Source organism: Lepidochelys kempii, chromosome 2 (genome assembly GCF_965140285.1).
Source record: "Lepidochelys kempii isolate rLepKem1 chromosome 2, rLepKem1.hap1, whole genome shotgun sequence".
Lineage (NCBI taxonomy): Eukaryota > Metazoa > Chordata > Testudines > Cheloniidae > Lepidochelys > Lepidochelys kempii.
This window is the reverse complement of record NC_136381.1, coordinates 242,376,991-242,391,554: the sequence shown is the minus strand read 5'-3', so window position 1 is coordinate 242,391,554 and position 14,564 is coordinate 242,376,991. Positions and strand designations below refer to the sequence as shown.

At 36.3% G+C, this 14,564-nt stretch overlaps 1 protein-coding gene and 1 long non-coding RNA gene across 15 annotated transcripts in view; one reads left to right on the top strand and one right to left on the bottom strand.

Moving 5' to 3' along the window:
- The window catches only part of LOC140907749 (uncharacterized), a 38,485-nt gene extending 34,353 nt beyond the window's left edge, over nucleotides 1-4,132 (bottom strand). For all 3 annotated transcript variants that reach the window (XR_012157606.2, XR_012157608.2, XR_012157607.2), the window contains exon 1: nucleotides 3,872-4,132. This is a non-coding gene — a long non-coding RNA (uncharacterized LOC140907749). The remainder of the gene's footprint in view (nucleotides 1-3,871) is intronic.
- PARD3 (par-3 family cell polarity regulator) overlaps nucleotides 1-14,564 on the top strand; it is a 648,369-nt gene that overhangs the window by 621,497 nt on the left and 12,308 nt on the right. For all 12 annotated transcript variants that reach the window (XM_073334436.2, XM_073334435.2, XM_073334432.2 and 9 more), the window contains one exon: nucleotides 8,164-8,284. In XM_073334436.2, the coding sequence (XP_073190537.1) occupies nucleotides 8,164-8,284 (121 nt within the window). The remainder of the gene's footprint in view (nucleotides 1-8,163; nucleotides 8,285-14,564) is intronic.

The following is a 14,564-nucleotide window of genomic DNA, read 5'->3' as shown; positions in this document are numbered from 1 at the left end:
ATGCCTTATTTCCAGTATGAATTTGTCTAGCTTCAACTTCCAGCCAGTAATATGGTCCTTGACATTGTGGTTTTATTACTTTTATTTTTTTAAACAAAGATTTCATTTTTACTGAAAGCAAATGTGCATTTCAGTCTAGAGAAAATACTATTTGTTTTTCATATACACAACACCACGATACAGAATTTTTTATGGATCATTTCAGTGGTTAAGAGAAAAAACAATCAATCAAAAAATGCTTTTCCGTTCTCTAATATACTTTCTAGCAGTTCGCTAAGCATGACATAGAACCCCGCTGACCATATAAAGAAAATAAGCTTGTTGACGTTGAAAGAGAACTAAAGGGTACAGTTCAGATATGTAAATAAAAGTATGCACTAAAATTTCATGTTGAAATTTGCTGATGACTTTAAAATCAATTGTATAATCAGAATCACTTGCTCTGTGAACACTGAATGCATCCGATGAAGTGAGCTGTAGCTCACGAAAGCTTATGCTCAAATAAATTGGTTAGTCTCTAAGGTGCCATAAGTCCTCCTTTTCTGTGAACATAATTTATTTGTAAGTATTTAGGCCCCCATCCTGCAGAGACTTAGGCCTGGTCTACATTAATAATTGTGCTACTATTCCTATGTCAGTTAATGGTGCAATTTTTTTACTCTACATAGCTATGCCGGTATAAGACCTACTGTGGACGCAGTTAAACTAGTGGGCCAACCGGCATAAACTATAGCGGTATAAGCACAGTTATACTGGAATTACCGTGTCCAGCTAAGAGCGTTTCATCAGTTAAATACACTGGTGTAACTATAGCAGCAAAGCCCTCCTAGAGGAGACAAGGCCTTCCACACAGCATCCTATGGAGATTAATCATATGTACGGTTACCTGCATCGGACTTTGCAGGACTGGATCCATCATCAAAAAGATATTGCTTTCAATGTTGGTGTAGGAAAATATTTTGAAGTTCACAGACTGCCTCTCACCCCTTCTCTAGCATATTTTTTATGCTTCATCTGTGGTCAAGAAGACTAATCTCTCCTATGCTGATCTCTCTCATACTGATCACCTGTATTTTACACCATTGAGGGATTTGTTGATTCTTCTCATGGGTTCATCTACCTCCCCCTTAATATTCTGAAAGGGTCTTCCCTTGAGTCAAATGATTTACATTCTCTTTTCTATATTTTTTTTAAAAATAGTAAATCATAATAGTATGTTAAAAAATTAAAAATAAGGAAGTGTTTTTTTTTACTCTGGCATTTTAAACAAAATCATCTATGGCCATGACTGCAGCAGACTTTACAGTTGTTTACGATTTGAAATTGGCTTGGATTGTTTCTGTACAACCTCACAGCTCTAAAGTAAGGATTAGACTTCGAAATAGCCCAGTTGCTTAATATCTGAATTCACATGTTTATTGCAGGCTTCTAAAATATTTGCTTTTTAGTCAAAGAATTCCCCTGAAATGCAAAACAGAATTTCTGTCTCCCACATGTGAGCTCTGACAGGCTAATAAGGAAGAAAGATGGTCGCAATAAAAGGGGTCTTGGGTGCATTCCTCAGATTTCACTGGTTGTAAAATGATGGCCCTGCTACAAAATGACCACATAGGGGTTGGAAGTGAAAACTAGTCTTGAGAGTTTGAAGAGTCTGCTGAAGTGACCTCCCTATCAGCTATAAAATATCCAGAGGACTAGAGTTATCACATCAAAAGCAAATGCCATATTAACAGCTTTGGAGACCACCATTTTAACCCAGAGAATAGAGCTGTGTATTTTTAATTTGTGATGATTTACTACATTGAAATTGGTGTGAAATGGACAACAAATCACAGTGTCAAAATCTGGAAATGACTTTTATCAGCTGAAGGAAGTTGAGTGCCTTCTGGGATTTGCATAACTTTCTCATAATACTTTTCATTTTAGAGATGATGCTTAAAACTGTGAAAGTAAACTGGAAAAGTCATCAAACTTCCTAAGTAGCTGATTTCACACATACACAGACATATATCCTAGTATTTATAGCCTTGTTTTGATGGGAATTAATATACCATTGTGTGTGTGTGTATATATATGACTGGGGTAAAATGTGAAGAGATCTTGCTTGTCATATTAAGCTGATCCCTGAGTTTAGCTACATTTTAAAAAGTACAAACATGAAAGGAGATATTATTCTCCGTATTCACTTTGCAAATATGAAATGGCAGAGAGGGGCTTTTGTAACTCTGTATATGGTAGAAATAAACTAAGATTGAAAAAGATCTGTGAAAGAAAATTCAAATGGGAGGTATACCCTTCAACATGCAAGAAGCTGTCCCTGTTAGAAACTAACTTTGCATACATAATTAATTTGAGCAACACATTCAGTCTCTACAGCTACAACAGAAATTGAATTCAGGTGTTTGCTGAACATATGGGGGATTTACTGTGAATTTATGACCTGTGGTTTGAGTGTAAAACCCCAAGATACTAGCTGATAAAACTTAATGAAGCTTGTGCAGAGAAGCTATTTTTATTTGAATTTTAGTAATTGATACATTTTCTTCTTTAAACACCTTCCCCCTTGCCCCATGTCTCATAAATTCTTTGGAACTTGCAGAAAACAGGAGCAATAAAAGACCCACCTTCCTAAGTCCCGTTCCATAGTACCTTTACAACTGTTGGTATTTAAATCCGTTTGTGACACACTCATCTGACCCTATTATAACACACACTGTTGAGTTGTGATCACATTAAGAAAAGGAGTACTAGTGGCACGTTGGAGACTAACCAATTTATTTGATCAGTGTTACTCCTTTACACGATGCAACCCTATGTTAGCCCCATTTGCACATCCAGTACTATGCTGCCTAGCCATGTAAGTGCACTCTGGGAAAATCTGTGCCTATATTCCATAATGCCTCTGAAAGTGAGGGTGAGGAGGACACGCACACAAAATGGCACCAGTGGCATGTGGGACTATGCATTCTGGATACCTGCAGCACAGACTGCTAGACAGAAGAATGACTGACCAAACTAGTAACACAGACATGCTTAGGGAGTTCCAGCTAGATTGATGGAAGACAGGAGGACTATTAACTACCTAGCTTACCAACCAAGTATTAACCATATTGGGTCTGGATACATCCATCCATGTCACTCGCTGTTTATAAACTCACTTAGAACTTGTAGAATAGTGGGCTGCATGGTCTAGTTTAGCATTAACCTTAAAGTTAAATCCAGGAATGTTTTTCATGCCATTTTACCATATGTCCTCATCTTTTTTGCAACAACATGACAGTTGCTGTTTAGTCACCTGTTTGAGTGATTTGAGACAAGCCCATCTGCTTTGAATGAGTGCTGTTGTGGGAAAGGTATTCTAATTCCATTAAATTTAGTGGAAGCTTTTACAGTGGATTAACACTGCCCTAGCACTGTTCCTCTATTTTATCCTGCCCTAGCAATGAAGACAGGTCCAATTTAATACACGCTCAGCTAGTTCTGAACTTTGGCAAGCATATATTGGGCAAGCTAATGCATTGCCCCAAGAGTGATAACGCCATTAATAACCAATGAGGCAACCTTTTAAAATTCCTAGGAACACATTTTCTACTTGCTTCTACCTGTGGCTAGAGAGATATCAAACTCTTGATTTTTAAAGTAACATAAGAAAGTTTAAGTCAGATGAGTATTCTGTCTAAACTTAAAGAAATGTGATTAGTACAAGTAGTTATGTTTGCTCGCTAGCTTGCCATGATTAGGAACCCAGTTATTACATTTGTGTTTTATAACTGCAATCGGGAGATCTAAGCAGCTAGCTAGATCATGGAATACCAGGCAGCTCCAATCCATTTGGATTTCAAGGTGTAAGAAACATTGTTAATTTACTAACCTTTTGGTTATTCTAGCTGGGTTGTTACAGCCTGGCGGTGGTGGTGTTAGGACCCTTTTTCCTCCTTTTTCAGGCCAATGAATTTTTCCAAAGCTTTAGTCATCCCTGTTCAGAAGCTTCTTTGTATCCACTTTATCACACTGACAATGTCTGTTTTGAAAGGATTACAGCTCTGTACATCAATGCATGACATCACAGTGAGACATTGCTTAATGATTTGAGACTCTTATGGTCATTGCTGTGGCTGACTGTTACTGAAAATATGTGACAGGTCTGGTCTATATGAGCTTTGCTTACAGTTGCTTTTTTTTTTTTTTAGCCCATGCAGGTGACTGTGTTTTAAGTAGTATACATGAAAGAGCCGACTGTTAAATGTACCATCTGTAGTCGAAAGATAACTAAAGGCCACATGCAGAACTGGTGTAAACAGGCCCAACTCCGTTGCAGCAAATGGAATTGTGCTGGCTTACACCAGGGCTGAGTTTGGCCCTGAAAACTTTCCTCTTGATTTTGTTCAAGAACTGTTAGTAATTGGAGCAAGGGGAAATTTAATTTATCTTCACAAAAACTGGGTTCTCACAAGTAGCTGATCCTGTGAGGTGCTGATTGTCTTCTGCGAAGTTGTGGGCACCCTCTCTTGAAGTAAATTGCAGCTGAGTGAAAGGTTTGTAACAGCAGCACAAACTAGGCAATAGCTGGTTTATTATACAAAGCTGAAACTCAGTCCAACTTCACATATGCCAACTTTCAAATAAACCAAGGCTAAGTTTCTAGTTAAACTCCTTCCTCCCCATAGATAATTCTGGACAGTTTGGATTGAATTGGCTTTTAAATTTTGGGTTCATGTGAATGCAAAACACAAACGAAAATGTAAGATAGTGCTTATAAGTAAGCCACTCTGGCTATTACCCATCCTCAACCAGTACTGGTTCTGTACAAGTTCCCTCCAGCAAAGGAGAATTTTAAGCAGCCTGGGACAAAGCTTCTCTCTCCTAGAGTACTTTCTAGAACTTGCTAGGTTATTTATTATTCATTAAGTGCTATACAAGACTAACATAAAGACAGTCCTTGCCCCAAGGAGCTTGAGGTCTATAAGGCAGCCATAGATTAGACAACACACACACTGGAAGACACAGGAGAGAAGTAATTTTAGAACAGTTTTGTGTGTGTGGTTTTATGTTTCTGTTTCATTTATCTAATTTCTTTCTTGTTTTTTCACTTCCTCATGGAAGAAATGCATGAATGTTCAAGAAGGCTTTTGCTGAGGATAGGGTTTTCTCGTGGCTTACTGGTCATTTTATGCATAGAAGCATGCAAAGATGGGAGCGGGTGAAGGAAACAAAGGAGCTGATGGTGGAATTAAAAAGGAGAGGAGAAAGGTGGAAAGAAACGAGCTTGGGTGGCAGGCCATGGTGGAGTTGTGCAGGGCCTTGAAGACAAGAATGAAAAGTTTAAACTTGATATAATGGGCAAGGAGATCACTGGAGTGATTCAAGAAAGGGGCATAGTGCAGGGCTAAGAATGAAAACAATAAAATAAAAAAGAGGCAACATGTGCTCCTCCTCAACCCTCCCCCCCACCAAAAAAAATCTGTCCTTCCCTTAAAGGTTTCTTAAATCCACCTCCCTATTTTATCCTAACATTCCTCCAATTCCCCATCTTCTCTCTTATTTTTTTTAAAGTTTTTTAAATAATATATGGTCACTTGATCTCATTTATTCTGTATCTTTGTGACTTTTTGTGCACAAGGAATTTTGGGTGGCAATTGTGCTGGGAGACTGAAGTGATTTTGTTCTTTAATGATCTATTTTTTCAGTGAAATAGTCCTAGAGCTCCATCCCCCACCTCTCTCCATTTTCTAATTTTAGATTTTGTCCCTCACTTTTTCAGTCGGGAGTAGAATAGAAAACATGTGGAAGGTTTTTCTTGTCTATCTGTAGCAAAGCCATTAGTAACTTGAATGCTTCTCTTAAGTCAGCTTGACATTTTCTTTATGCAATTATGTACAATGTATCCTTTTTAGAGTTTTTGGAGAAGTTATTCATAAATCCTGCGGTCCTCCTTACCCTCCATTGCTCCATCTCATTCCAGTGAAAAGACGACCAACCCGCTGAGCATACAATTCCAGAGGAGGCTTAACCATTATCGTTTACAATACCTTTATTGATTATTTTGTGTAATATTCAACTGTTGATGGAATTATTTTTAACAGCATCCATAGAATGAGCCAAAGTTTTTTACAGTATGTTTTCTACAATAACCCCTTCACCCATTTTGTGGTTAATAGAATGCCTTAATTCCATTTAATCTGTGGACTCTATTTTGGCTTATTGTCCCAACACTTTAGCACAAGCTGCCTTACTGCAGTACTTTTTCTTACCAATAAACAGAGTCAGCTCTTTATTGTCATGCCTTCTTTCCTGCTGTGCCCCCAAGAGGCTAATCCCCTCAGTTCATTCAGTGGCTCTTTTATGCTGTTGTCTGTTCTGCGTTTGAAATGAACCACATCTTCTGACTGATGAGCTCCCTCATATTCATTGATCATTTAAAGTACATCAAGTGGCCTAACTGGAGCTACTTGCTAATCTCTTTTTACCACAACTAAATGGTGTTGCACACACAAAATATTCTTACCTCTTAAAGCCATTAAAAACATGTCAGCAAGTCTGCATGTATTTTGCATTGCATCTTATACATACTCTGCTACTATATTGCTTGTTTGTTATGGTAAGAATCTCTAGTTTTGAAAATCAGCAAACTATACCAAAAATATTTTGTACTTGTATTGAACTGTGCCAATTACAAAAGTCAAAGTGCATGGTATCACTGCAGATTAACACAGACAAGAGCTGTACAGCTCCAACAGGACTGGGGGAGGTGACATGACCTGAGAAATCTATAGTCTTCAAGTCCCTCCCACCAGAGGGGATAGAGCGGGGAAAACTCCGGAAGTGAGACTTCAGAATTTCTTCCCCCTCTGATTTTTTTTCCTAAGGAAGGGGATGATCTGGGATTTGTGTGCATTGTGCTCTTTCTATGTACAGTGTCTAAGTCTACATATCTATGGAATTATTCTTCACTGTTTCTCTTTAGCTTTCTCATTTGAAACAATGTAATAATATAACATTTTTTCATCAGCACTTTTAACAGAAGGCAATAAATGCAGAGTTTTAGAGCCCCAGAATAAGAGATTAAAATGGAGAAAGAATTGCTTCTGGTTAGCCTTAATATAAAAGATTTGTTTGTCAGGCATCCTACAATTCCCACATCAAAAACTCTGAAGTAGGCTAGAAGGGGGCGGGAGGGGGGGGGGAAGAGAAGTGAGGGAAGACCAGAGAAGCTGGAAAAATGGCAATGAGATTAATGAATATCCACTTTTCTATCTGCTTTATTAAACTAGCCGTTCCTGTGCATATTTCATGATGGTTTCACATAAATCAAGCTTAAAATGTACTTTGGAGAGGGGATTACCTGTTACTGCCATTATGGAAAATTTATGGTTTTAAATAGTTCAAGTCTGCGTATGACTGTACATAAAAAAAACTATAATGTTATTCAATCTTCCACAGAATACTGGAATGTCACAGGATGTCAACAAGCCTGTAACCTGAAAGTGTTTTTGTGAGCCTATGGCCCAGCTATGTTCTTGAATATTGTACTGTCAAATATTTTTAATTTTACTTTTCCATTAGGCTTTTAATGATATCAAAATATCAGTTTAAAAGACTTGTTAGAAACAGAACTAAGGGCTGACAGGTTCTTATTGATTGGAAGAAAATAATCAAATCGTGTGTAGACAGAATTTCCAAATATCATAAATTAATTTGATGAAACTAAAGATCTGACATCAGTACTATAGATTGAATGGTGAATGAGTATCTCCCATGTTTATTAAATATTAGTGGTCATTATGGCAATTTTTCTATATGTTCCTCATTTTTAATCTACGAGTTTGATGCGAATGAATATTATTCTTTGTACTTTATAATCTCTGTGGTAACATTAACTGTAGAAGTGCCAATTTGCTTTGATGAGTTTAGAAATTGCATTTTAAAATTGCCTGACTAGTCTTATTCTCATTCTGTTTGAAAATTTCTTTTAAAGCTGCAAACAGCATTAATAATAAGAACAAATGGAAGAACATTTTATTTAATGCCTGCAACTTGTTTTAAAATTCTTTCATTACTTCTAAAGTAGTGTCATTTCACAAGAAGCTGCCATTTTCCTATTAACCAAATTTCACATATTATGGTTCTAAAGTGTGTTCATCCTTTACCTCCTCCTCCTTTTAGCAACAGATCAACTCCTAGCAATCATGACCGGATACAGCGTCTGAGGCAAGAATTTCAGCAAGCAAAGCAAGATGAAGATGTGGAAGACCGCAGACGTACCTATAGTTTTGAACAACCGTGGGTGAGTGTTTAGATTCTCCATATACTGGACAAAGCTCCCCCTCCCCCCATGTACATTAAGTACAGCCATTTCAGCTGTGGTCTTTAATCCTGCATGCAACAAAGCAATGTAGATCCAAGCTCCTCTGACCTTTTAACTCCTGACCTTTCTCTTATCTCCATCTGCGGTCCATTGTTGCTAATTTCATTTTATATCATGCTCAGCCATCTGTCCATTGTGTAAATGGTATCATTTGCTCTGTGACAAAATACAACTCAGTTTCTCATCACTGTGAACTAATTTATAGTTCAGTTGGTATCTAAAGGAGGGGGAGTTGTCTGGACATTTTCCATAAATAGGTAATTTTTCACTTCTCAAACTGGAGAGATTCCATTGCAATATGGATATATTCGTGAAATACAAGCTGGACTGGATGGAAAGACTGTGTATATATCAAATGAATGCCTGAAAATATTGAGGTCCTTGTGAGGCATTATCACGGGTTGAGATTAATTTTTTCCTTATGAAAAAAATTACATGTATTTTCTCACTAAAATGAAGAGGTACATATCCCAATTGATCTTTTAAATCCTGTTCATGCTGATGTAGCAAGGGGATACAATTATGTAAATCTATATACTTTCCTTGTTTACCATAACTGAATCAGTCAATTTGTTTTTGAATCGGTTATGGTTCTTAAATTAGGATTCTTTAAATATCTGTGGCAAATATTTTTATCTAGATTATTTTTTATTAAAATGTCACAATAAAGAAAATGAGATTGGTGTCAACCTGTTCCAGAAAAGAACAGCTGTATCTTGAAGCCAATACAATACATCACAATTCCAAAAGTCTTGTACGTTGGGTGGTATTCTTGTTGTTAGGCTTGGAAGGATTAGAATTTTACTGGTAAACGATGATAAACATCAATTTCACCATACACACACAAATTGATACAAAATTCCATTGATGATAATAGAAATTTACAGATAGGCAAAGTAAGAAAAGTGTTGCTTGAGAACTTATTAGAGTTTGATTCTAAGGCTGTTTACTTTGTACATTTTGACATTTGCTGTTGACAGTTTGTGTTTTAATGGTTATAAAACTTTAACTTTTTGAATCTGAACATCTACTGTCATTAAATCATTATTGTCTGACTGCCCCCTCCCATAATTTCCTGCAACTGTGAACATTTAAATAGATAAAAATAGGGGAAAAAATAGAAGAAAAGAGAGAGAATAGAAAAAAATGCTTAAAACCCATACCTTTGCTCAATTATCTATATTTAAGTAGATAAAAATAAACATCAATATTATTTGTTGAAATTGTAAAAAAATGAAAATTGAATTCTGCCAAACCTACTTTGTAGTACTATAATGTACACTGGGCTGATGTGGAAATACCCAGAGATAAATTTCACTGAGTATGATAGTTATTTGTGATAACATAAGTAAAATCATAGATGTGCACATTAACTCTGTGTCTGTGATGGTGAATATAGAACTGACATGTTTACATGCAGTTTAACCTTTGTGCCCTCGTCCTTCTTCAGTGCATCCATTTGAAATTGTGGTGTTTTTAACATGCAGCATGGAAAGGAACAAAGGTAAAAGTGTCCTTAAATGACCTAAAACTGCTGAGAATACTGGATAGGCTTCTCTTTGCCACGATGGAAAACCTTAACCTTCTCTGAAACAGAATAAATAAAATGCACATTTTATTTTTTTCATTACCAGATGTTTTTCATATGAAGCGGTGAAGATAATCTGATACCCCATTTCTGTTGTACTAAGATTTTGAGGAGATAGAAGGTTGGGAATTGGGAGTATTTGTCCATACTGAATATCCACTGTTTCTTAGTCTCGGAATGAGAGATCGAGCAGAGTTCTTGGGAAAAGTGTTTTATGAGAAAAACTTGCACTCTTGAAGACTTGGGAACTTAACTACTGAAGGTCATTGGGCCAAATTGTTGTATATCTAAATGCCATAGCAACTTTAGACAGACAACTTGGCTTGTATTATAGTTTCCATTAATGAGTGAGTAGGGAATTATTTGGATGACAGGCTGATTACCTTAGGAATGGAATAATTTCCTAAATTGTGGGTCAGAACATTGACCTTTCCTTTTTTTCTCTTTCAAACAATTGGGATCTCTCCATTTACTCCCCATTCTACTGATTATGCAAATGAGCTCAAAGTGACTGTAATTCTACTTAATGTATTAATTTTAATTCTGAAGCTTATTGTTACTTTTGTAGGAGCTGCTCTGTTGTTAAAGCTGTAACTAGCTGCATTATTTTTATTATATCTGTACTTTTTAAAAAATTGGTCTAGAATAACTCAGAATTATTTTTTCCTTTCATGTACTCTAGCCTTCTAAGATCACAGTTCTTGGAAAGGATAAAACAGTGATCTCATCCATTTCTATAGTTTACAATCATTTTAGTGTTCAGGAACCATAAAGTCCTCTCTTAAGCAGTGTGTATATCTTCAATATATTAGTCTAAGATTATGGAGTTTGTAAGGGCACCCTCTCAAAATGCATCCAGATGTGTTATTAAATACCAATGACTTCAAAAATGTGCAAGTCTAGTTGACTATACATATAGAGGAGGAAACTTAGATGCATTTGACAAACTCCTTTTCAGTCTTCTTGTCTGTAAGAGGTTGACTATAAACTATAGCAGTGAAAAGTGCATGTATGCGAGGACTATTGTTTAAAAAAAAGATGTTTTTGCCTGTGGTTTGTCACACAAATGGGGCTTCCAAGGACAAAAGGCTTTAAATCCGGAGAAGTGCCTTAGCCATGTGATTGAAGTTAACTTTGCCCTGATTTGGATAGAAAGAGGAAAAAAAACAATCTTATCATCTGCGGAGTCATGTGCACTATAAAGTGATAAGTAGTTTGCATTTTTCATTAACATGATGATGGGAGACTGGAGGATAGGGAGCAAAGTGATGATACGATATGGGACTGCTGGTTACTTTAAAACAGTAAATGAAAATGTGTTTTGGAGTGTGTGCTATGTGTACTGATAGAACTCCTGTGGCTATTAGGATATTCAAATGCCTTGATGGCTAGTATGACAGGCCTTGTCTCCACTAAAGGAAAAAGTCAATCTAAACTACGCAGTTTGAGTTACGTGAATAGCATAACTCAAATCCACATAGCTTAGATCTACTTACCGCCGGAGATGCTCTCCCGTTGACTCCCCTTACTCTTCTCGATCAGGTGGAGTATAGGAGTTGACGGGAGAATGATCGCCGCAGCATCGATCCTCCAATAAGTGTAGACAAGCCCTTAGAGAGACTATCATCTCTGTGTCATCAATTCCAATCCGCCCTGGGTTGATAGTGACCAAAGGTACTACAATTCAGTTATGTATGTCAAATGAGTTTAATCTCAGCCAGAGTTTAGTGGGAAAGTGTCCCTATTACAAAAAGCTGCATCAAATTGGCACAGAATTATACCCTTGACAAAGAGTCTGGTGACTGCCTGGGCATGGAGTCTGAACTATCCCTTTCATTGAAAGTTCCCATCAGGTTGTATTTACTGCTCTGTAGCTGGGGAGTGCCCTACCTGGACCTGTTATGTTTATAACAAAGGACTTGAATCTTTAAGGCTGTTAATCCAGCCCCTTTCATGGACACTAAATTCACATTAAAGTGTTTTTTAAAATACTGAAAATGTTGGCGTGTGAAAGATGAGATGAGCACATATATTAAAATAACAAGGTACAATTATAAAAATTTGGTCAAGGTCATTTGAATGATGTATCGATTTTTTTCAACCATTCTCTCTTCATTAACAATTATTAAGCTTTTTTTTTTTAAATCCATAGTCCACTAAAGTCCAAAGTAATTTTTCTGTCAGCTCATAGTTTTGTTGAAGGGATTTAAAAAAGTTAACTTTCTCATGGCCTGCTTATTTTTTTTTGTCCCTAACCACTTATTTGTGTTTGAGAGAGAGAGAGCGAGAGAATTCACAATTGCATTGGGTGCACAACATATACGTGATGTTACTCAGCTAAAATGGAAAAGTAACGCAGGGATATGAACAAGCCATTGTTATCCTGCTGGCAAGAAATCAAGCCAATATTTGGTGTAATAAAGGTGTAATTTATATTTGTAAATAAATAGCAGTGGACATGCAAAGGAACCAGTCTACATTCAGAGTCTGGTGTGGCATCATTCTATATCAGTTAAAACTTAAGATGTTTGGTGGCGCTATGTCATATTTCCCCTCAAAAGCTGGAGACATTTTGTGTTGATATTTCAGTTCAGTGCCAATGTTTTGTGACTGGGTTTTTTTTGTTCTTTTCCATGTTGTGAGTATTAAGTCTGCTGAAACTCATCTTTGAACCAATGCTGGAGTTGTGGGATTCGGGCTATAATTTCTTCTATATCTTGTATTAAATGTATTTTTATCTAGTCACATTTTAATTAACCGATCCCCACCTTCAATAACAAAAACACAACAACTAAGTATTATAGCCTTAAATGTCAGGGGATTGAACCACCCAATTAAAAGAAAAAAAGGAATTGAATCAATTGAAAACAGTGCACTGCTTCCCAGCCCTGCTCCAAGAAACACACCTACCACCCAAAAAGCATTAAAAACTCCTTTTCACACGAAAACTGATGCTAAAAAAGGAGCATTGCAGTTTCCATTCACAAAAACATTCCCTTCCAGTCACTCATAATCTAATTGGATGATTCAATCTGCAGAATATTGATATCATGAGGGATTGCAGTTAGACAGAATTTACTCCTAAATACTTATGCACCAAATAAAGATCCTTTATTTTTTAAGGCAACAGTTAATTTGGTCAAAACTGACTATATTACTACTGTTTTGGGTATAGGATTTTAATTGTACACTTTATTTTGCAACAGACAAATCACTGAATAGTTTCCATAAGGTAAAGGCTCAAAAACATTTAACAACCTAATGAAGAATAGATTGGTATAACAGGTGTTGGGAAATTCTCACTCCAAAATCTCTCTTCTCTGTTGCTTTATTCCACCTCAGGCCTTTTCCCTGTTTCTAAAACAGACATAATGGAAATTTTATCCTTTCTGTCACTTTTTGCTATCCTCTGATCCCTAGAAGCCTTATACAAAATCATAGGGACTTAATAGCTCATTCCTAGAAGATAAAACCTAAAATAATTTGAACAACTTACCCAACAATGCAAAACAAGAAAGGTCAGCTTTTTATGAGTATCTGCAGTTGCAACAGCACTTTAACACTATTTCTGACTGGGAAAACACATGACAGTCAATGTTGAAGCAAAGACTTGGAAGATAAACAGGAAGTACTAAAGGACAGGTAGCTGTAAATTATGCAGAAACAGGTTCATCACTAAAAGGAGAATGAGAATTTAAATATTCATAGTTTTTAAATTGATCTTAAAATTGGCTTATGATATAAGATCTTAAGAATTTTTATTCCAAGATATAAGAGCCCTGATCAAAATGTAAAAGAACTAACTATACATTAAAAGCCAAACAATGTTTTTTCTTTCCCCAAAGTCCAGAGATAGAACCATAGCCATGTAGGTGGTCCTGCCCAAAGACTCCTTCCCTTCATTCTGTATGTAAATCCTATCCTTCTCTTTGTCAACTATTAAGGGAATTAATACAATATCATACCTTCCTTGCGAAGATTTAGGTTCCCTCTTAAAAATCTTATATTTGAAAAGTATGTATTTCTAGTTCAAATTATGCTAAATTAGGCAATTCTAATTTACCCCACATGAAATGAAGGTGGCAGATTTAAAAAATGCAATTATCACATTTTGTATTTCAATATATTTATAGCTTATATAATGGAATTCATACAAATAGGACAGAATTTCAAAATTCTGAATGCACGGTGGTTGGTTTCTGCCACAGAGACTGTTATTTTTCCATCTGCGGTGATACATAAAATCAGAATCTTAATTCTAATGCTTTTCAGTTTTCAGTACGTACTCCGTAGAGAAGGTATACAAAGAGATGGAATTTTCTTATTACATGGTGTTTGAATAAAATGCCTGCTGGCAATTACTTAAAGGGAATATTACGATATGTTCTGTTTCCTGTAGCAATGTAAACAAAGAGATGGGGGTAAAAATACTCCTCAAGGACATCTCTAGATCCATAGAATGTTTTATATCATTGTACATTTTGAAACCCACAGATAATGGATTACATTTCATCTGGGTCAAGCACATCTGTACATAAAGCAGGCAAGGTCATGCTATCTTATCTATTTCTAATTCTACTGAACATAGGTACATCAAAAGTTTTTAATGCC